Genomic DNA, 22872 nt, shown 5'->3' on the forward strand with positions numbered 1-22872 from the left:
TACTAACCTGCAGGTCTTTTTAATGTGGGAAACAAGCTCTTGGTGAGCCTGGACTTGCTTTTTGCAATCCGAAACCAGATCAAACTAGGAGAAGACCCCAGGGTGTCCGTCAACACTGTTCTGAAGTCTGTGCAGGAGCAAACAGGTAAAAGCTGGCTTCCTCTGTTTCCCCTCTAAGTCCTAACCTCCATGGGAATTTTCAGTTTGGAGCTTTGGTTGAAAGAACCATCTTGAAGGAAAGTTTGGCTCTAAAAAGTAGACATGCTTGACTTTGTAATAGACTCTTTTTGAGTTTATAAATGCCAGGCCAACTTTGGAAAGCATGAGTCTTTCTTGCATCTTGGAATCCTTCATACCTGGTCAAACTGCCTTTTGAAGTTTAGCCTTTGATCATAGGTAGTCACGGCCTCATTGCATCCTATTCACATTCTGTCCACGCAGCTTTGGATGTCTGCTGCCTGTCCCTGAACTCCTGCTGAGAGGAAGCTGTCCTTACTACCTTGAAATTATTTTTCTTCTTGATCATCGCCTTTTAAGTTTGTGCTTTTCTCATTCCATTTTTTTAAATGACTGAATTAGCTTTTAAATTTTTTTAAATTGCTTTTGAGAGAAACCTGCATCGTATACATTGCAAAGCAGAGTGCTGTCCAAATGTGCTATTGCACCTGCCCTTCTATCCAGAGACTTCTTTTCCTCAGTGCCCGCTGTACTCTAGGGTCAAGTGGAGTAAAGCAAGGGTTCTAGAGTCAAACAGACCTGCACTTGGGTCTTTGTGCCTAAAGTGAGCCTGTTATAAAATAAAGACAATAGGACTCCTAGCTCATAAAGATGTGATAGTTAAGTGAGATGATTTATTCCAAGCTCTTGGCAAAGAGTCTGATGCCTCGACAATGGGAGGTAGCCGACACTCCCTTTGGAAGTACCCTTTGTGCTGTATCTGAACCAGGATGCTTGACCCTCACCTCAGACCGACTCGGTTGTTGTTAAAGTAGTCATGACCAGTGAAATAGCTCACTTGGATAGTGCACTGTTGTGCCATGTGCTCAAAGCCCAAGCCCCACTGCACTGAGGGAGGCATTGGTGCTGTGGTCTCTTTCTGCTTCTCTGCCTTTTATCTCTGTCTTAAAGGAGAGAGACAAGAGAGGAAGGGAAAGAAACAGTTTTGTAGAACTGATGTTCTTACTGGACATTAGCTCATCACCAGTAGCCTTGGGGTCTTTTCCTTTGACCATCTCAGTGCTGCTCCTCTTACCTTCCAGAGAAGACTCTGACCCCAGAGGAGCTGCGCCAGCTACAGGAGCTGCTATGCAATGGCTACTGGGCTTTCGAGTGCCTCACTGTCCGAGACTACAATGACATGATCTGCGGCATTTGTGGTGTGGCCCCCAAAGTGGAAATGGCCCAGAGGAGTGAAGAGAATGTGCTGGCACTGAGGAGTGTGGAGGTAAATGCCTTTCGGCTACCTTCTGCATAGTGTCCCTGGGACAGATGGCTCCCATCCTATTTTGGGTGAGGCAAGTGACTTTTTTTCTTGCCAATAGCCAGGATTCCAACTGAGGAATGGGAACATTTATGCTCATTCACCAAATGTTTTGGTCATGAACTAGGTGTGCTTTTAGACACTTAGGAAATGACAGTGTATAACCTACAGCTTCAAGTGCTGCTTTAGGGAAATAGATAGGAAACAAGCATTTTTGATACTTGTGTATATTACATATAATCACTTAAAGTGGAGTCATTGAAAGTAACACAGTAACACTCAAGCAGGCTAAGGAGAAGAGAGCAGTGGGATGGAAAGGGGCATTCCTGTTCTATATTTTATAGTGGGAGGTTGGAGAAGGCCTCTGCTCCAATAGCACCAGAATAGAGAGCTGAAGCCCTTTCAGCTCTTGGAGAGGAATGTCCCAGCAAAGGGAGCAGCAGAAATCGCCTAGGGTGGGCTTGCTGGGTATGATGGTTGAGCAGCTAGGATGCCAGTGTGACTGGACTGTGCCTACAGCAGAGAGAGGAGTGAGGGTCAGCAGATATAGGCCAGACTGCCTGGAATCATGTAGTCCATGGTGAAAGCCACAGTGAAGCAAAGCAACTCAAAGGATTTGCGGGAAAGATTGACTGGATCAGTTTGGTTTCATAACTGGAAATGTTCACACAACACCAAACACAGTTGGCTCATCCTTAATTCTCACACACACAAAAAAATTATATATATATATATGGTTGCATTCCTAGGAAAAGAAGGAGAGTGGGTCTATATTTTTGATTCATCATTTTTAAGCTGTACACGCGTGCGTGCGTGAGTGCGCACGAACATATTTTTACTTACAGTGGTGTGAGGGATTAAACTTGAGACCTCAGAGCCTCGAGCATAGAAGTCTTTTTTTTTTTTTTAATTATGCTATTGATTACTTTTATGTAGATAGATGCTAATAATGAGGGTTTTTTTTTCTTTATTGGGAGGCTAATAGCTTACAGTCAACAGTATAATACAGTAGTTTATACAAGTGTAACATTTATCAGTTTTCCACATAACAATTCAACAGTAGATCCTCCTCTGCCATCATCTTCCAGGACCTGAACCTTCCCCTCCACCCCAGAGTCTTTTACTTTGGTGTAAATACACCAAACCCAGTCCAAGTTCTACTTTGTTTTCTTATTTTTCAACTTCTTTTTAAAAAATTATTATTAGTGATTTGATAATGGTTGATAAGATTGTAGGGTGAGGGGTACAATCCATACAATTCCCACCACCAGAGTGTCATATCCATCCCCTCCATTGGAAGCTTCCTTATTCTTTATTCCTCTGGGAGTATGGATCAAAGATCTCTTATGGGGTGCAGAATGTTGGAGGTCTGGCTTCTGTAATTGCTTCTCCACTGGACCTGGGCATTGACAGGTCTATCCATACCTACAGCCTGTCTCTACTTTTCCCTAGTGGGGTATGGCTCTGGGGAGATGGCGTTCCAGGACACATTGGTGAGATCGTCTGCCTAGGAAAGGCAGGTTGGTGTCACGGTAGTATTTTTCAACTTCTGTCTATGAGTGAGATCATCCCATATTCTTCCTTCTGTTTCTGTCTTATCTCACTTAACATGATTCCTTCAAGCTCCATCCAAGATGAGCTGAAGAAAGTAAAATCACCATTTGTAATACCCGAGTAGAATTCCATGGTGTATATATACCACAACTTTCTCAGTCACTCATCTGCTGTTGGTCACCTGGGTTGCTTCCAGGGTTTGGCTATTGCAGACTGTGCTGCTATGAACATAAGTATGGGTAGGTCCATTTCTAGCCTTCTAAGAATTCTCCAGACTGTTTTCCATGAGGAATGGACCAATTTACATTCCCACTAGCAGTGCAGGAGGTTTCTTTTTCTCTACAGCCTCTCTAGCATTTGTTGCTGCTACCTTTTCTGATGTATGACATTCTCACAGGAGTGAAGTGGTATCTTGTTGTCTTTATTTGCATTTCTTTTACAATCAGTGACTTAGAGCATTTTTTCATGTTTGATGGCCTTTTTGGATCTCTTCATGGGTGAATATTCTGTTATCCTCTCTCACTGTTTTTGGATGGGGTTATTCGTTTTCTTGTTGCTGAGTTTGGTGAGTTCTTTATATATTTTGGTCATTAGCCTCTAGTCTGATGTATAGCATATAAAGGGGCCTTTGTAAGGGGCCTCTCAGTGATGGTTTCTCTTGCTGTGCAGAACCTTTTTTTTTTAAATTATATTTTATTTATTATTATTTCCTTTCATTGTCCTTGTTTTTTTATTGTTGTAGTTGTTATTATTATGGTCGTTGTTTTTGATGTCGCTGTTGTTAGAGAGGAGGGGAAGACAGAGAAGGGGAGAGAAAGATAGACACCTGCAGACCTGCTTCACCACCTATAAAGTAACTCCCCTGTAGGTGGGGAGCCAGAGGCTCGAACAGGGATCCTTACGCCAGTTCTTGTGCTTTGTGCCACCTGTGCTTAATCCGCTGCACTACTGCCCGACTCCCGCAGAAGCTTTTTAATTAGGTGTAGTTCCATTGGCTTATTTTTGTTTTAGTCTTCTTTGTAATTGGATTTGTATCATTGAAGATGCCTTTTAAATTTAGATGGAAAAGAGTTCTGCCAATATTTTCCTCTAAGTAGTTGATAGTTTCTGTCTGCTCTAACATCCAAGTCCTTGATCCATTTGGAATTTACTTTTGTGTTTAGTGAAATATAGTGGTTCGGGTTTTTTTTTTTTTTTTAATATTTATTCCCTTTTGTTGCTCTTGTTTTATTGTAGCTATTGTTGTTATTGATGTCATTGTTGGATAGGACAGAGAGAAATGGAAAGAGGAGGAGCAGACAGAGGGGGAAAGATAGACATCTGCAGACCTGCTTCACCGCCTGTGAAGCAACCCCCCTGCAGGTGGAGAGCCGGGGGCTCAAACCAGGATTCTTTTTTTTTTTTTTTTTTTTTAATGTTTTATTTATTTATTAATGAGAGGGATAGGAGAAAGAGCCAGACATCACTCTGGTACATGTGCTGCCAGGGATTGAACTCAGGACCTTATGCTTGAGAGACCAACATTTTCTCCACTACACCACCTCCTGGACCACCAAACCAGGATTCTTAACGCAGTTCCTTGTACTTTGTGCTACGTGCACTTAACCCGCTGTGCTGCCGGCTGCTGCCCGACTCCTAGTGGTTCAACTTTTATCTTCTGCATGCTTCAACCCAATTTTCCTAACACCATTTGTTGGAGAGACTCTCCTTTCCTCATTCAGTAGTCTGGGCACCTTTGTCAGAGATTAGATGTTCATAAGTATGAGGGCTTATTTCTGGGCTCTCAGTTCTATTCCACTGGTCAGTATGTCTGTTTATGTTTCAGTATTAAGCAGTTTTGATTACGGTAGCTCTAGCATACGATTTGAGATCTGGGAGTGTGATGCTCCATTTCTTTTCTTCTCAAGATCCTTTTGGAAAGTCTAGGTATTTTCTGGATCCAGATAAACATTTGTAACTTTTGTTCTATTTTCCTAAAAAAAAAAAAATTAGATGAGATCTTCATGGGGATTGCATTAAATTTGTATATGGCTCTGGGTAGTATATCCATTTTAATTATATTAATTTTTCCAACCCATGAACATAGAATACCTTTCTACTTCTTTGTATCTTTTTCTGTTTCCTTGAATAATGACTCATAATTTTCAGAATATAAGTTTTTTACTTCTTTTGTTAGGTTTATTCCTAGATATTTTATTGTTTTTGTTGCTATAGTAAAGGGGACTAATTTCAGGATTTCTTCTTCTGCTAACTTAGTGTTTGCATAGAAGACTGCCACTGACTTTTGTATGTTAATTTTGTAGCCTGACACCTTACTATATTGCCTGATAATTTTCAAAAGCTTCCTGCTGGATTCTTTAGGTTTTTCTATCTATACTGTAATGTCATCTGCAAATAGTGAGAGTTTCACTTCTTTCCTTCCAATCTGTATTCTTTTCTCTTGCCTGATTGCTATGGTGAGAACTTCCAACACTATGCTGATAATGGTGATAGTGGGCAGCCTTGTCTCGTCCCCAATCTGAGGGGGAATGCTTTTCAACTTCCCCCTGAGTATGTTGGCTGTAGGTTTGCTGTATATGGACTCCACTATCTTAAGGAATTTTCCATCTATTCACTTTTTTTTTTTTTTTAGTGTTTTGATCATGAACGATGAGATGTTGGATTTTATCAAAGCCTTTCACTGCGTCCATTGATATAATCGTGATTTTTGGTCTTGTTTTAGTGATGTGGTGGATCATGTAAATATAGAAGTCTTTTACTGTCTCCACCACTAAAGCCATATAACATTGAAAGCAAAACCAAACAAACATAACAAAAACATGAGCCTGATTACTTAAAAAATTTTAAAAAATTTTTATTGCCACTGGTATGAATCTACCAAACCTGGCATTTTTTTTTTTTAATGCGACAGAGAAATTGAGGGGAGGACAAGATAGAGAGACTCCTACAGACATGCTTCACAGCTCATGAAGCATCCCTTCTGCAGGCGGGGAGTAGGGGCTTGAGCCCAGGTCCTTACACATGGAACGTGTGCACTCAACTGGGTGGACTGCCGCCCAGCCCCCTGGTTATACTTATGAATCTCAATGCAAACATCCTGAGTAAGAAGAGCAAATCAAGTGTAACAGTGAGTAACGTAATGCGACATGAGTGAGCCTATTTTAGCAAAGCAAAATTGTATCAACATTTGAAAATAGACTATAATTCACAACAAAACCTCACTATTTCATTAGAAGTAAAACAGGGCTTTGATTATCATTATCATGCAGTTAGGATAAAAACTCTCACAACGTGGCAATAATAATCTTCCTTATTAGTACAAGATGAAAAAAAAACCACAGATTGACGAGTTATCCTGAGACCTGTCTGCATGTGGGGCTGGGGGTGTGTGCATTTATGTGGCCATTGCTCTGGGAGGCCAGCCTCCTATGTCCCTGAATGCCACGGAGTCCTCGGGCACCAGGGCCTACATCTCACTTGTCTTCCCTCCAGGGGAAGCGTGATGCCTAGTGCACAACTTTGGTGTGAGCACAGCTGGGCTTTAGCTCCCATTCTTCTTTATTCCAATTTTAAAAAAAAGTATTCACGTTGATGAAATACTGATTCTATTTGAAGGATAGTGGTGCATCATATATAGCAACACATAAAAATAAGCATAATAACTTCCTAGAGTTTGCTAAGTATTCTGCAGATAAAATGAAATTAAAAACCCCTAATTTTCTATGCAAATTGCACCAAGAAACTATTTCTAGATCCATTCACATCTGCTTGCACAGTGATACTATAAATGATATTGCTATAATTTTTTTGCATGATTACACCAGCTTCACGGCCTGTAGGGAGGGGAGTAGACTGATGACAATCATGAGTCTGTGCCTACTGTATACTCAGTTGGTATTTCCCCTGTGTTTTGTGTGGACTTGTGGACTCAGAACCATGTGAAATTATGAGACTCATTTCCACTTTCACATATACTAAGTGTCCTGTTGGGGAAGGGAGGGTGGTCAGAAGGTAGTAAGTTTGAGGGAGGGCTGGATCTTTGTAGAGTGGTAGTTCTCAAACTTCCATGAGTATAGAGTTTAATTAAATCAGGCAGTGGTGGGTTTTTTTTTTTTTTCTTTGCACATTTTACTATGGAGGCTTACCACCCCCCAGATTTACTGATTCAGTAGGTCAGGAGTAAAGATTGAGAATTTGCATTTCTAATAGCTTCCCAGGTGAAGTTCCTACTGGGTATTCAGGGGCCATCCCTTGACAGTTACTTCCATAGAGAAGCTTTAAGTAAAACGGTAGTCCAGGAAGTGGCGCAATGGATAAAGCATTGACTCTCAAGCCTGAGGTCCTGAGTTCAATCCCTGGCAGCACCTGTACCAAAGTGATACCTGGTTCTTTCTTTCTCCTCCCGTCATTCACATTAGTAAATAAATTAAAATCTTTAATAAAAAAAAAAAAGAGAATCTTTAAAATACATACCTAGGGATTTAGTTCCTCCAGCCCCAAGTCTGAACCCATTATCAGTACTGGTGGACATAGTAAGGTCAGGGTCACTGTGCTGGATGCCTACAGTAGATACGTAAGTGCTGTGTGGGGAGATCAGTCTCTAAGGCCCTGGATGCTGGTTGGGCCACTACATTTTCTTATGATTCTATAAGGAATCAGGACTAGGGCTTTGGAGCTAAATTTCTACTCACATCTTTGTTCTGTCCCTTCAGTAGTTTGACCCCCAACACCCTGGCATGCACAGGAATTAGACTGTCAGCACACAGGGATATACGTGGCAGCTCCCCTTTCCTGAGTAAGGCAGGGGAAATGGCCCACATACAGGTGCATGAGGAAGGATTTCAGCCAAAGGGCAGTGGGTGTTTAGAGGCCTTAGGGGTTGTCCTGGCTAGCATAGTAGTCCGAGCCCTTCCCCTCTGAGCCTTGCCTGCACTGTGTGTAGGAAGGCAGGCTCTGTGTTATTAGAATTTACAGTTTGACCTTTCTCATCCCAACCCTGTAGTTCACCTGGCCTGAGTTCTTGAGCTCCAATGAGGTCAATGCAGAGGACTTCTGGGCCACAATGGAGACCGAGGCAATCGAGCAGGTGGCCTTCCCCACCAGCATCCCCATCACCAAGTTTGATGCCTCTGTTATTGCCCCCTTCTTCCCACCACTCATGAGGGGAGCTGTGGTTGTCAACACGGAGAGAGACAAAAACCTGGATCTGCAGCCAGCACCTGGTAAGGCCACCTAGTGGCTTATGGAGGTCAAGGAAGGGCCCCGTACAGAGGCTGGGCATTCTGGGGCAAGACAAATGGTAGAGAGGGAGCTTGCCTGGGCTTTTCTGGAAAGACAATGACAACTTGACACAAAATTCCCTAGAGGTTAAAGACATGGCCCGGAATTTTGAAGAATGACCAGTCATATTGTGAGAGCCGAGTCTCACAGCTCTCGAATCAGCCTTCTGCGATGCACTGCAGTGCCTAGTGACAGTCTACTGAGATGCTGCAACCCAGAGATTCTCACTCAATGAGGTCAGGGAGCCTGCCTTCTGGGAAGGTGGTTTCTGTGTGGTCATATGTAGAAAGAAACCCTGGACTTGCTGTTGAGAATATAGTTTTCTGGGGGATTTATGCCCAGCTGTGTCCCTGTCTGTGCGACCTGTTTCAAGTCCCTGTACTGCTGGGCCTTGACCGCTGTTTTTATGATGAGCACTTACCTTTTAGGTAGTGGGGATTAAGTGGGAGTGATCTCTTTCTGTCCTTATTTATGTATTTTTTACTGTAACCCAAAGCAAAAAAATGTATTTCACACCATGATCCACATGATAACCCATATATTTATATTCGTTCGTGTGTACCTGGAACTAAAAACTCATAGGACAGTGCTTTTTCTTACCAAGTGTAATGTTTTATTTTAAGAATTTCCTATGGGTATGTTGTGATCCACTGGTTATCAAGTAGCGATACTGAGGCCCTGCCTAATGTTTTTGCTTCTTCAAGGCCCAGGGATATGTATATTTCTAATGATTGGTCCCCTCCCCTATTGTTGTATGATTAAGTGGGTTCAGGAGCACAGTATACAGAGAGCATTTGAAATTGTTTTTTCCAGACCACTACTCAGCTCTGGCTTTTATGGTGATACAGGGGATTGAATTTGGGAACCTCAGGCATGAAAGTCTTTTGCATGACCATTATGCTGTTTCCCCAGCCCCGTAGAGAGCATTGTTAACAATAGCTGCTGCTCGTGCTGTGCAGTTGTGATCAGCTGAGACCTGGGTTCTCTCCGTGTTCTGTGTATGTGTCTGCAGAAGTCATCTGGTCTTCTCTGCTCTCTTCCTGGCTGCCATCCAGCTGTACTGTAGCCCCAGCCCCGTGCAGGAGGGGTTGCTGTTGCCTGGCAGCAGCGCCTTTACCATTGCACTGTGTGTCTCACAGGTGATGGCAGTGCCTTGGTGAGGCTGCTCCAGGAAGGGGCCTGCAGGGTGGAGGAACTCAGCTCCTACAGTGAGGAAGACCTGCGGCACCTGCTGCAGCAGTGCAGCATCCCCTTCAGGGAAGAGGACTCCAAGGTGAGTGTCAGATAGCAGGGAGGGGCACGCTGAGAGCACACTGACTGAGCGTTTCTCAGGTAGGGAGGCCACACCCAGCAGTTAGGGTGCGTGCTGTAATTGGCTAGAGGGTTGGGAGGTCTGTACTCTGGGCACTCCTGCTTTCTGTGTGCCTCCTTGCATAAGCTGCATACATTCTTGAGCATGGTTTTTCTCATTTGTAATGTGGCTGTAACAAAGATACTGTCCTTGGGGTTATTGTAAGAAAGGGACTCTGCACAGTGTCTGATTGTTGCTTAGCCAGGCTTAGAGAGTGGGCACCATTGCACCCAGAGGAAAGTGTGTGTGTGTGTGTGTGTGTGTGTGTGTGTGTCTTATACATTATTTCCCAAATACCAGTGTGCTGTTAAAAATGGTATGCTTCCTTCTGGTTCAGACTTCAGTGTTCTTTTGGAAGCATTTCTTGTTTTCTGACAAGCCAAGCAGGAAGAACTTAGGCGGTAGAGTCTGAATGTCTCTGATTTGCTCTGTTCATGGTTCATGGATTCCCCTCTGTCTCTAATGCGGGTTGTATCGGCGAAACCCTGAAATCAGCTCTGGCCACGACAGTTGATTTTTCTGATTTGGGCACTAAAGTGAGTGCTTGGGTGCTCACGTGCCAGTCCTGGGTCAGTAGTGTAGTCCTGAGTGTAATCTTATCTTTCTCTCCCAGGACCAGCTCTGCTTCTCCTTGCTGGCCCTCTACAAATCTATCCAGAATGGATCCAGAGCCAGACAGCCCCCACCTCATCTCACAGGGGGCAAAATCTACAAGGTGTGCCCCCACCAGGTAAGAAGACACCCAGAGGCACCTACAGTGGAATGTCCACATCAGACCAGTCACGTGGGATCTGTTAGTGCTGTGTGAGTTGGCTCTTGGGTCCCTGAGCAGGATGGGGCACAGCCTAGGTCATCTTCAATATTTATTAAGTACCCTTAGCGTGTGCTAGGCCTGCTGCAGCTGTTGAAAGTTTAAAGGTAAGCAACAGAATAGTCTTCCCTGGCTGATGCTGTGTTTTAGTGGGGAAATAAAGTCCCTAGTGGTAACTCTTAAGGAGTTGGGCATGGCCTGAGAAAGTGACAGGGAGGAACTGTCTCTAGTTGGCAGCTAGCGAAGCCATGAGGAGCCAAAGTAGGAATGATCCAGCTGAGGGAACTGTTTGTCCCTAAGTGGGAAGCCTTCTGAGCCAAGAGCCAGGAGGCCGGGGGTCACCAGAGGCCAGATCATGTAGACCCTTGTGGGCCATTGTTATCATTTGGGTTTTTTTTTTTTTTCTCCTGAGATTGAACAGGGAAAGAATGGTGCCATAGTTTGTGGAAGAGCATACTATGGGTCTGTAGACGGTGTGGCTGAGGCCAGGCCCAGGGTAGCTCTGAATGGGGAGAGTTGGCTGAGTAGGGCCTCAGTGCACTGTGCTGAGCAGAATGACATGGCTGTGAGAGCAGAATCTAAATGGCACCCCGCTCACAAAGTCTATCTGAACAAGTGTCTGGATGCCTCTGCCCTGGGCAGAGTGGAGCCTGGTCAGAGGATGGTGTGCCGGGGGGCGACAGGCAGGTCATGAGTTGACAGCACAGGGACTTGAGAACTGCTGGGGGTCTCAGAGCTGTGATGGGGGAGTGGTGCCTCTTGGACATGGCAGCAGGGACAGTGGGTCTGCGGTTTGAGAGGCTGAGTTCTGCAGCAGAACTGTCCAGCGTGAAGGCTTTTCCTAATCTCTCAGGATTCCCATCTGGGCAACAGCAGGGTCCAGTGTAGAAGCTGTTCACAGTATAGATATCTAGACCCCACGTGCAGAAACTTTAACTCCTGAGCTTCCAGTTGGGCTCCAGAAACCTCCATTTGCAACCAACTCTGAGCTGCTAAGCTCACGTGAGGGCTAGGACTTGAAGCAAATTAGCTGACACCTTCACTTAGGGACAAAAGTAGGAGGGGAGAGGGTGAAGTGTCACAGGTTTTGGCTGCCTGGCTGGGTTCCACATCTTCCCGTTGACTATCTGTATAGTTGCACCTCTTAACCCTCTGCTGTTCCCTCCCTCTCCCAGGTGGTCTGTGGCTCCAAGTACCTTGTCCGGGGTGAGAGCGCCCTGGACCACGTGGATCTGCTCGCCTCTTCACGCCACTGGCCACCTGTCTACGTGGTGGACATGGCCACGCCAGTGGCCCTGTGTGCTGACCTCTGCTACCCAGAACTGACCAACGGGATGTGGGGGAGGAACCAGGGTTGCTTCTCTAGCCCCACAGAGCCGCCTGTGGTAAGTTCTTTTCTGACGGAGAAAACCCTCAGGCTGACTATATCTTCTCCCCCTGGTTCTGCAGAAGGAACTCTGAGACCTTCCAGCATCCTTTCTTTTTTGTCATTATTCTTTTGACTTGATGTTCTGGAACCAGCACTTAGCCCATAGAATTTTTATCCACTGACCCATGTATATGAGGCCGCCTCAGGGCACTTTTCACGTCCATGGTGTCTCAAACACAGGTTTCTTGGGGCCATGGGGCTGCCTTCCAGGTAAGCCTAGAGAATACCATGCACACTGACAAATCAGCAGCCCTGGCCAGCAAATGTTAGATCTAACCTCGAGCATCTAACCTTGAGGCTGCCTGGTTTAGAGGACCTGTGACTTAGAAAAACACTGACATCACATAAGCTTCGCCATCATGGGGGGAGATGGACCTGGTCACATAGCAAAATTGGGTTGTAGCCCATGTCTCTATCCTGGCACATTATCTCGGGCAGTGGGTCTCAGCAACAGAAAGGGGACAGCATGTCTTACCATTTCCTTGTTCGGGGTGGGGGAGGGTCCCCTATCCCTGAGAATGTATGCTGGGCAGAAAGTTCTGAGTTACTCCTCCCTCCCCTTCGACCGTCCCTGAACTGGTAAGAGACAGTTGGGCAAGACAGCACAGGACAGTCACCGCCTGCTCTGTCTCCATTCTCATGAGTGGCCCAGAGGCAATACTGGGAGGGGGTTTTCCCGGGGTCCATGGTTAAACAAGGATTGAAGCAGCTTCCCCACACAGGCTTTCCCCTTACTTCAAGTGCTGCTTCTGCTTCTCTCTCTTCTAGAATGTGTCCTGCCCAGAACTCTTGGACCAGCATTACGCTGTGGACATAACAGAGGCTGAGCATTCCTTCCAGCATCCGGTCACCAAGACCACCACACGTCGTATTGTCCATGCGGGCACACAGCCCAGCCCCGATGACCCCAGTGCCGAACACCACTCGTTGGCCCTGTGCCCCGAGCTGGCACCCTACGCAGCCATCCTGGCCTCCATCTCAGACAGCAAGCCACACAGTGTCCGACAGCGGCCCATTGCCTTTGACAACGCCACCCACTATTACCTCTATAACCGCCTCATGGACTTCCTCACCAGCCGTGAGATCGTCAACCGGCAGATCCACGACGTTGTGCAGAGCTGCCAGCCTGGCGAAGTGGTTATCCGAGACACCCTGTACCGACTTGGGGTGGCTCAGATCAAGACGGAGACCGAGGAGGAGGGAGAGGACGAGGAAGCGGCTGTGTCGGCAGAGTAGATGGCCACATCCCCATAAAGGACAGCATGTCTCTCTCAAGCCATAGTGAGGCCTGGCCCAGGTGTGTGTGTGTGTGTGGGGGGGTCTCAAATGCTGGGACTGACCAAAGAGCTTTCATTTCCTGAGCATGTTGGGGTCCCCTTCTAGCCCTAACCTGGGCACCAGTACACTTCCTGACTAATCCAGTAGCACTTGGGGTACATGATGCTTCCAGCAGAGGGGAAGCAGGGGAGCCTGGTGGTTCCCTGGGCTGACTAAGGTGGGTCAGGTAGAGGTCCTGGTGGGCTGAGGCAGACTGGGAGGATGGGGGGGGGGGTGGGGGGTGGCTGTGAAGTGTCTTCCCCCTGCCCAGGGAGTGCCATGTCCAGTCCCTGGAGTCACATTTCCTCTAAGTCTAATGCCTTTGACTCAGGGCCTTGTGGCCCCATTAGCTCTGGGGCCCCATTTGGTTCTTGACTCCTGACGAGTGGAGCATGTTTTCCTCCCATTCTTCTGTACCCAGTGGGGAAACCGGAGGGGTGCAGGCAGCCACTGTTCTTCCAAGAGCATCCTCTCCACTCCGTGCTTGAAGAAGAGAGTCCTCTTCCTCCTTTCCCTGGCCACTGCTGCCCCATCTACATCCTCTCTGGGCCTGGGACCCCCACCACAGAGGGGATGTGGCCTGCGGGCGAGACATGACCTGGCAGCAGTAGGAGAAACTCCCTTCTGTGAAGGGGAAGCAGACTGGGTGGGTAGGGCACAGCAGGACTGCTCAGCGCCTAGAGTCTGCTAGGGCCCAGGGATTGGCCATGCGTTATTTAATTTATTGAGAGGAGTGGAGCAGGTGGCTTTTCTCCCCCCTCCTTCCCCAGATCAGAATAAAGTTTATTAAATTATTCGGTTTTGGTGAAGCAAGAATCAGTCGCTTGCCTGGTGTGTGGAGTGGCATGGTGGCTTGTGGGGCAGGAGCCACTGGATGAGGGAAGGAAGGGGAGGGAACCCCAGGGAGGCCACAGGAGGCACAAAGAACCAGAGGCCGGTTGTGTTAATGCTGTTAGTTTAATGCTGACAGACATCCCACCGCGTGACTGTTAGTGCTGATGAGTCAGCTTGGGGCATGCACGCTGTGTGTTTGTGTGGCCAGCCACACGGACTTCCTGCCATGTAGCTGGGAGGGGGGGGCAGGGCAGAGCACCCCAAACCTTTAGCTGCCACCTGGCTCGTTACAGCTGAGCCAGTTCCGGGGTGGATGGGGCTGGGAAGACGGGGGGCAGAGGCTGGGAGGTGCTGTTGGGCTCTTGGGAAGGAGCCCCTTACTCCCAGGGCTTTGTGAAGCCTGTGAGCACCTGTCCACTCTGCTCCACTTTGGGGGGGGGGGGCTTGTCAAGGCATTCTGCCAGAGCCCTGTGAGAACCCCATTTTCTAACACTTAAGCAGCTCCCAGGACTTCATAGGCACGAAAACTAGTCCATTTCCATGGAGATGTCAGGAGACTAGAGCAGAGGAGGAGCAGCAGGGTGATCAGGAGGAGCCAGGAGTCCCCCCACTTGGCACAGTAGACATGAGGCCACAGTGTTGAGAACAAAGGGCGTGAGGGGCTCAGCCCCTGCCCCTGACTGGCAGTGAAGGCCCAGGCTTGGGAGCAAGGGTCCTCCCTGACTCGCTGCAGATCCAATGTTCCCAGATTGCAGTGCAGGGCCAGGCTGTCACGTGAGGTGAGCTAGGGCAGAATCTGTTCTCCCCAGACTCCAATCCATGGAGGAGGTGCTGGAAGGGGAGCAGGGCTATTGTCACCTCAGCAGAACTGGTAGTTGTTGGGCTGCAGCAGAGGCTGGGCTATGTCGCCCTGCTCACAGCAGGCCAGCTGCTCGCTGGAGCTTTCTTCCTCAGGCTCACTGCTGCTGATCAAGTTGGTGTAGTCCTGGGGGTGGGACGGAGGGTGAGGTCAGGGGCTGCAGTGCTGACCAGCATGCCCAGCCCTGTCAGCCGGCCGCCCGCCCTGGGCCACCACTCACCTCCTCTTTCCTGTCCGCTCGGGTCTGCGTCTGCAGGAGGGAACAGATCTGCTGGAAGGTGGGTCTACAGGTGGGCTCCAGGGCCCAGCAGGCCTGCATGATGCCATATCTGAAACAGGACAGAGGCTGTCAAAGTCCTCACATGCACACTTCCTGAGGGTCCTGCCCTGGCAAAGTCCCCAAACCTAGAGTGACCTTGGTCTAAGACCGTTCTATCCTGAGTGGTACCCTTGCCCCATCAGCCTGCCCTGTTTCCCAGAACTAAGAAAGGGAAAGGCCCTCTTGCTGCCTGCGGGCTGGTTAGAGAAGCAGACCCAGCAACACAGTGTAGCCAGACACGCGGGTGGGTGGGCTGAGAGACTGGCTCCACAGGGTGAAACTGGCGAGAGGGGTGGCCTGCAAAAGGTGTGTGTGGTGGGGGAGATTCATGCTCAGTGGGTTGTGAGGGCATGGAGATGGTTAGTAGCTCAGAGAGAAACATGCTGCACCCCCCCCCCCCCCCCACACACACACACACACTGAAAAGCCAGCTACTAGCCAGCATTTAAGAAATAGAGACTTCCTTGAGGGGTGGGGTCACTGGGATAAGTCTGGGTTAAAACATACCCAGGTTAGGACCAGCCCTCTCCTCCCAGAACACCCCCTTCTGAGAAACTCAGTGGAAACTCTGAGCTTTTGTCAGATAGGCTAGTTTTTGAGCCCACTGTGTGGAGGTAGAGCCTGGTTGGCCCTGGCACCTTTTGGTCATGGAGAAACAGGCCACACACCTCTCTGTCCCCTTCAGTCAAAGCTTGGGGATGTGAAGGTGGGGTTGACGGGTGGAGTCCTTCCCCCTGGGGCCCTTCACTTACATGTTCTTGGGGGCAAAGGCAGGCTGTGCCATCTGGTACCCATCCTTGACCAGTTTGTAGAACTTGCTGTCCACCAGGATGCCAGGGTAGGGGTTGAGCCCTGCAGAGAGCAGAGAGAGGCAGGTAGGAGGCCACACTCCACACTCTCACTCTGGTTCCCCTGACCCCATACCTTGTCTTGAGGACCCAAGCAATAAGAGTACTGCCCTCCTAGCAAGTCAAGTGCCCACTGTGCCCTGGAAAAAGGGCCGTCTGCCATCTAGGCCTTATCATTCCATGTAGAGGGTCCCAGCACAGGCCCTGACTGTGTGTGTCAGTTACCTGTGGGCAGAGGAGGGTGTATCCCCACTCCTGGGGCTGAGCCCCCAGAAACGGAAGCTGCATCTTTAGGCCGGGCACACGCTGTAAGCAGCAGACACACCCACAAGAGGGAACAGCCCTCAGGGAAAACCCATCACGAGCAGAGGTCTGTCCCACTCATGGAAGAGCTGCCCATGGCTGGGCCCCATTCCTCTACTCCCATCAGCCTTTGCTCCAGACACCAAGCATCCTTGTCCAGCTCCCTCGCAGGGAACAGGCCAGCAGACGGTGCCCTCGAACAGGCCGAGGTTGTGCCTGCACTAGGCTCCCAGCTCACCCAGTGAGAAGATCTCCCACAGGAGGATGCCATAGGACCAGACGTCACTCTGCACTGTGTACACACAGTCGAAGATGCTCTCTGGGGCCATCCACTTCACGGGCAGGCGGGCCTGCAGAGGTCCACAGTCACCTCGGGCACTGGGTCCCCACCCCACACCGGCCTGTCCACCCGTCGGCACTCACATTCCCCTTGACGATATAGTTGGAGTCATTCATGATGTCTCTAGCCAGTCCGAAGTCTCCGATCTTGGCCACATGCCCGCTGGTCAGCAGCACGTTTCGGGCCGCCACATCCCGGTGGATACACTGTGGGGACAGCTGCAGACTTGGTCCTGGCCTTCCAATACCTGAACCCCAGGCTTGAGGAAGTGTCAGGGCCAAGCAGACGGCTCCAAGTCTGGTGCTCATCCTGACCTGTCTCCACCTTAGTCTACCCTGTCTCAGGGTACCGGCACCTGCACCAAGACCTGGCCCCCAACTCACGTTTTTGGAGGCCAGGAAGGCCATGCCCTGGGCCACCTGGCTGGAGAAGTGCAACAGATCTCGTAGCTCCAACGGCCGCCCATCCTCCTTGTCCAGGTCTGTGTGAGGAGAGGCATCAGGGTAGTCCAATTGCCTGCCCACCCCCCTTTCAGAGCTATAGCCCCTCTTCCTTCCCGCCCCCTGCCCTGTAGATTCCCTGCCCTCCCCACTTTCTTGCCTGCCACCCCTTGCCCTCCCCTCTCAAAGACTCACCTTGCTCAGAAAAGGAGTCACTGGAAGAAGTGGACACGGGCCTCATCTCCACATAGGTGTCCATACCCTGGCTAGAGAAGCCGCTGTCTCTACAAAAAGAGGTCGGGCGTCCAGTCCACATCCCTGCCCAGCCCACTGCACCTTCTGCCACCCAGCAGGGAAGGGGATGCACTGGCCTCAACCTAAACACCCCTTTCAGACCTCCTCTCCACTGGCCCAGGACTCTTGGCGTTCCTGGGCTCTCTCCTGCTCCCTGCTCTGCCCTCAGAGGCCACAGACTAGTTGCTCTCCCCCCCCCCCCCCCGACACACACACACAGCCACGTCCAGGATAGTCCTGTAGGGACTTAGTCCTGTTCTGGAGTTCCATCTTCTGCAAGCCTTCTTCCAAATAATATTAAGATGTCTATCTAGCTCCCTGTACCCGGACCCCAATTTCATTTATGGAAAAAAAGAAAAACACTCAAGGGAACTTTCAGTACTCCCAGTGTCCAGCCCACTTTGGAAACTCTAGGGGCAAATTCCTGACATTACACTTTAAAAAATAATAATAAAAAAAAGTGGAGCCTGAGTGGTAGCCTGTGATCTGACACAGTGCATAAAGTGCTAAAGGTGGTGCAGTAGGTAAGGCATTGGACTCTCAGATGTGAGGTCCCAAGTTCAAGACCTGCATTGTATGAATCAGAGCGGTAATCTGGTTCTTCCTCCCACATTAACAAATATATTTTGTAGAAAAGCATCAAACTCTCAAGCATCAGCTCCCATGTTCGATCCCCAGCATCACACATGCCAAAGTGATGCTCAGGTTCTCTCTCCCCCATCTGAATAAGTAAATTATTATTATTTTTTTTTAAGTAAATCCAGGGCTGGGAAGACAGCATAATGATGATGCAAAAGACTTTCATGCCTGAGACTGGGGTCCCAGATTAGTCCCCAGCACCACCATAAATCAGAGCTGATCAGTCTTTCTCATTAAAATCAGTACACACGATATTAGAAAAATAATAATAAATAAGTGAATCCAGAACCTGTATATATGTGATTTCACTGCTACTGGGATGATTTCCTTTTATTTGCATTTCTTTTTTCTCCTTCCTTTTACTTTTCCTCTTTTATCTTTTTAAAGATCTTATTTATTTATTAATGAGAAACATAGGAGGAGAGAGAAAGAGCCAGGCATCACTCTGGTACATGTACTACCGGGGATTGAACTCAGGACCTCATGCTTGAGAGTCCGATGCTTTATCCACTGTGCCACCTCCCGGACCACTTACTTTTCCTTGTTTTATTTATGTATTTTTTTCACAGAGCACTGCTCAACTCTAGCATATGGTGGTGCCAGGGGTTGAACTTGTAAACTTGGAGCTTTAGGCATGAAAGTATTTTGTATAATCACTATACTAGCTTTTTAATCTTGGCTACCTTTCCATTCAGACAGATCATAAATAGATACATAGATAGATGATAGATAGGTAATAGACAGCCAGGCAGACATTACTGCACTGAACTCCCCCAGTACCACTGTAGCACTCCCATGTGGGGTAAGGGATAAAACGGGTCTTGCACAGACACCTGCCCCACTGGGTGTGTGATTCCTTGACCAGCAAGATAGTACTTCTTAGACTATAATCCTTGGCTCCAGAAGGTGATGTTGTAGGGAATTGTGAGGATAAGGTAGAGCTTGGTGGGACCCCTCCCCCCCCATTGAAAGATGGGTGCCTGAGGGGCACAGCCATCCTATCAGTCTCTCTCTACTAAGAGGTTGAGCAAGGAAGGACACGACCTCCAGGATCTGCCCCACCTATTAACCTCCCTGCCTCACAAGCACCCTGCATTCCCTGACACAATAGCCCACTCCCTTATTATCTACATAATCATTGTTTTGCCCTCCCTACTTCCCCACCCATTCCAGATCATATCTGATCTATCTTCTCTCTGCTCTTAGGAACCCCCGTCTAGTTGTTGGTTCCTGATAACCTTGCTTCTTGCTTCTTCGTTCCTTTAACTGATTAAACCTCTTGCTCAACAATTACTGGAAAAGTCCTGACCCTCTCCAGACCCTTTGCCTCCCTACCATATATGGCATATGCATGTCACTTCCTCCTGTGACCCTTTAAAAACCCTGCTTTACTGTTCAATAAACGGATTTGTTCATGAGACATTCCCCGGGTCATCTCTTGTCACGGCACTAGCACTGGACACTGAGTGAGTCCCATTAAGTCTCTACTCCTGCTGCCTCAGATTGCATTCTCCTAGACCTCCACATCTGGTGCTCAACAGAGGGGCATGCCAGGAGTCTGTGCCCGAGAAGAGGCCACCCTACAAGAAGTACGGCATGATGTTGTGGATAAAGCATTGGAATCTCAAGCATGGGGGTCTGGGTTTGATCCCCAGGATTTCATGTGCCTGAGAGATACTCTGATTCTCTCTCACCTCTCAACTATAAATAAATAAATCTTTAGAAATTATACTTTGTGGCATGTGAATCATCTGCAGGATGAGAGGGGGTTAAATATTTTATTTATTTTCACTTAATGAGAGAAAGATACACACAGAGAGATAGAAGAGCACTGCTCAGCTCTAGCTTATGGTGGTGCTGAGGAGTGGACTAGGTCCTTAGAGCCTCAGGCATGAAAGTCTTTTGCAGAACCACTGTGCTGTCTCCCCAGCCCACCTAGCTGGGGGAGTCTTCCTGACTCCCAGACTCAGATCCAGCAGTTCTGTGTGGGCCTGTGATGGTCCAGTTCTAACAGCTCTCAGGCGCTGCCAAGAGCCCAGTTTAGAGTTGCACTGTTGCAGTGCTGCATTTTCTGCTTTTCCCTGACCAGACACACACCTCCACAGTGACCATACCTCAGAAAGGGAACACAGTGTTTTATCTATGGTTTCAGCACGGCAAAACTACCCCCTCCCTTGTTCTAGATACTATGCTTCTATTAATGTGACCTGGGTACTCACTGGCAGGATTGACATGTCATTTGCCCTTGAAATTACCCTGGAATTTCCCCATTTGCTGGTCTGCAGATGAGAATGAAGACTTCACTTCGGCTTTTATTAACTGAATTGGACTTTATCTGGCCAGAGGATGTAACCTGCAGGGACCCAGGGCCAGCTGCCCCCTGGGACGAGTGTCAGAGAATCAGAAGAGGAAACAGCCTGCTGGTCCCCACAACTAAGGACACTGGATGGAGTGAAATGGCCTCCTTCCTTTTCTATCTCCTTAGGCCTGGCAGCTGATGGCAGCTAAGACAGGCACCCCGACACCCCCTTCTCTGCTACTGCCCCTGTCTCTGGCAGCCTGGCTATGAGACCTCACAATTCCTGGGAACAAGGCTTCTGGGTAGGTAGCCAGTGGAGCATTGGACTGGGAGTCAAGCTGGCAGAATTTGCACTCATCAACGCCTCTGCCCCTGACTCACCAGGACCTGAAACTAGCAACTTCCTCTCTTGAGTTCCCCCTGCGGCTCCACCCACCTGCCTCTGCGGGACTTCCAGGAATCACAGCAGGGCAGAGTGGGAAAGGTCCCCAGAGCTTCAGCCCCGCTGGCTTTGATGGAGAAACCAATGCACAAGTGGAGCAGGGGCCTGGCCACGGCCACGCTGGTTTGCCCCTTCAGTCAGTGGCTAACAGATTCTTATCTCTCCTTCCTCATGGAGCTCTGGAGTCTGACAGTGGCGACTCCCACTCCTTTTTAAAACATTTTATTGTTTTTATAAGGGTGGTGAAAGACAATCTTATTCTTCATTCTAAATGTTATATTTATAGCCAGTTTTAACTGGCTAAACTGAGTATATTTCCTTTGATTTTTAATTGTTTAACCTGGCTTTAGTCTAGCTTTTTTTCATTGATATGTTATTTATTTTAACAAGAGACATAGAGAGAGAATAATACACACAGGGAGAAAGAGACTGCGTGGTGGTGCACCTGGTTGAGTGCACATGTTACAAGGTGCAAGGACCCCATGTTCAAGCCCCTGCTCCCCACCTGCAGCGTGTCTGTCTCTCTGCCTCTTTATCTCCCCCTTCCTCTCAATTTCTGCTTGTCATTATCTAAGAAATAAATATAGATAATAAATTTTTAAATATTAAGAAAGTTAGAGATAGATTTCAGAGACAGAGAGATACTGTTCAGCTCTGGCTTATGGTGGTGCTGGGGATTGAACCTGGAACCTTAGAGTCCCAAGCAGAGAAGTGTTTTGTATAACCATTATGCTATCTCCTCTGCCTGAGGCTAGCTACTTTGCAGTGAATGTCCTACAGTAGCCCTCCTCCCCCAGATACACTTCAGAGCATGATCTCCAAGATTGCCCTCTCTCTTTTCACTAGGACCCCCAGGACAGTCTTGATTGATCTTTTATAAAAGACCATCTTATGAACCCCTGCCTCCAGCAGGCTGGATTTAGCTGCTCATTTCAGCCTTTGAGTCTCCCAGAACATAGCAGGTGCACAAATATGTGTTGGGTGACAGACTGAGTAGAAACACTGAGCAGGGGTGGAGGGTAGATAGCATAATGGTTATGCAAACAGGCTCTCATGCCTGAGGATCCAAAGTCCCAGGTTCAATCCCCCGCACCACTCTAAGCCAGAGTTGAACAGTGTTTTGGTTAAAAAAAAGAAACACTGAGCTGCCCCTATAAACTGGGGTAGCCATGGCCCAGAGCTCAGGTGGGAAAGTTAGGATCCACACAGTCCCCTGACCTGGTTTTGGGGGCAGACTCAGGGCCCCAGCTCCCCTGAACAGACCTGCGGATATATTTCTTCTCCAGATGGATGTTCTTGTAATCAGTGGTGCTGGTCTCAGGAGCCTGGTCCAGACTCAGGCTGGGACACAGCATGGCCTCAGCCTTCCTCCGAAGGAAGTTGAGCAGGTCGCCATAGCAACAGTACTCAGTGATGACCAGGACAGGACCTAGAGAGGCCAAGAGAGAGGGGTGAGTTCTTCCCTGAACCCCATTCCCAGTGCAAACAGGGACATAGGCAAGGAGACAGCCTGGACTGAGACTGAGGAGACCTGAGTTCTGACTCTGAATGGCAGTGCGTAGCTTTCTGTGCTGGTAACCCCATCTGAAGTGAGAACACTATAGCCCACAACCTGGGAGGTGGTGCAGTGGACTTGGAAGTATGAGGTGCTGAGTTTGATTCCCAGTGTCATATGTGTCTGTGGTGCTCTGGTTCTTTTCTTTGTCTTATTTTTGTCACCACCCATCACTGGGGCTTCACCACTCTGAAATGACGTCTTTAGACAGAAAATGTAAGGAGCATTGAAGTTTCCTTCAGTGCCGTGGGGGCTGGGCTCACAGCTGGGTCACACTCATGACAAAGCAGCACACCCTCACAAAATAGTGAGCTATTTTGCCAGGCTGCTTTTGAAGATTGATTTATTTATGAGAGAGAAGAAGAGGATGGGGAAGAAGAAAAACCAGACTATCATTTTGGTACATGTAATGCCAGTAATCAGACTTGGGACCTCATGCTTGAGAGTTCAACATTTTATTCACTAAGCCATCTCCCAT

The 22872-nt window shown here is 48.3% G+C and overlaps 2 protein-coding genes across 5 annotated transcripts in view; one reads left to right on the forward strand and one right to left on the reverse strand.

The window, feature by feature from the left end:
• Window positions 1-14038, forward strand: part of HMGXB3 (HMG-box containing 3) — a 56461-nt gene extending 42423 nt beyond the window's left edge. For all 3 annotated transcript variants that reach the window (XM_007516399.3, XM_016185295.2, XM_060180901.1), the window contains 7 exons: window positions 14-145; window positions 1260-1444; window positions 8037-8256; window positions 9454-9587; window positions 10279-10395; window positions 11652-11861; window positions 12674-14038. In XM_007516399.3, coding sequence (XP_007516461.1) covers window positions 14-145; window positions 1260-1444; window positions 8037-8256; window positions 9454-9587; window positions 10279-10395; window positions 11652-11861; window positions 12674-13141 — 1466 coding nt within the window. In that variant the 3' untranslated portion in view covers window positions 13142-14038. The remainder of the gene's footprint in view (window positions 1-13; window positions 146-1259; window positions 1445-8036; window positions 8257-9453; window positions 9588-10278; window positions 10396-11651; window positions 11862-12673) is intronic.
• A 122-nt stretch (window positions 14039-14160) lies between these two features.
• Window positions 14161-22872, reverse strand: part of CSF1R (colony stimulating factor 1 receptor) — a 55696-nt gene continuing 46984 nt past the window's right edge. For both annotated transcript variants that reach the window (XM_007516400.3, XM_060180953.1), the window contains exons 14-21: window positions 22103-22268; window positions 17361-17449; window positions 17109-17206; window positions 16809-16931; window positions 16624-16735; window positions 15987-16086; window positions 15136-15244; window positions 14161-15041 (exon numbers count right to left, since the gene is read on the reverse strand). In XM_007516400.3, coding sequence (XP_007516462.2) covers window positions 14916-15041; window positions 15136-15244; window positions 15987-16086; window positions 16624-16735; window positions 16809-16931; window positions 17109-17206; window positions 17361-17449; window positions 22103-22268 — 923 coding nt within the window. In that variant the 3' untranslated portion in view covers window positions 14161-14915. The remainder of the gene's footprint in view (window positions 15042-15135; window positions 15245-15986; window positions 16087-16623; window positions 16736-16808; window positions 16932-17108; window positions 17207-17360; window positions 17450-22102; window positions 22269-22872) is intronic.

The sequence above is a fragment of the Erinaceus europaeus genome, chromosome 2 (assembly GCF_950295315.1).
Source record: "Erinaceus europaeus chromosome 2, mEriEur2.1, whole genome shotgun sequence".
Lineage (NCBI taxonomy): Eukaryota > Metazoa > Chordata > Mammalia > Eulipotyphla > Erinaceidae > Erinaceus > Erinaceus europaeus.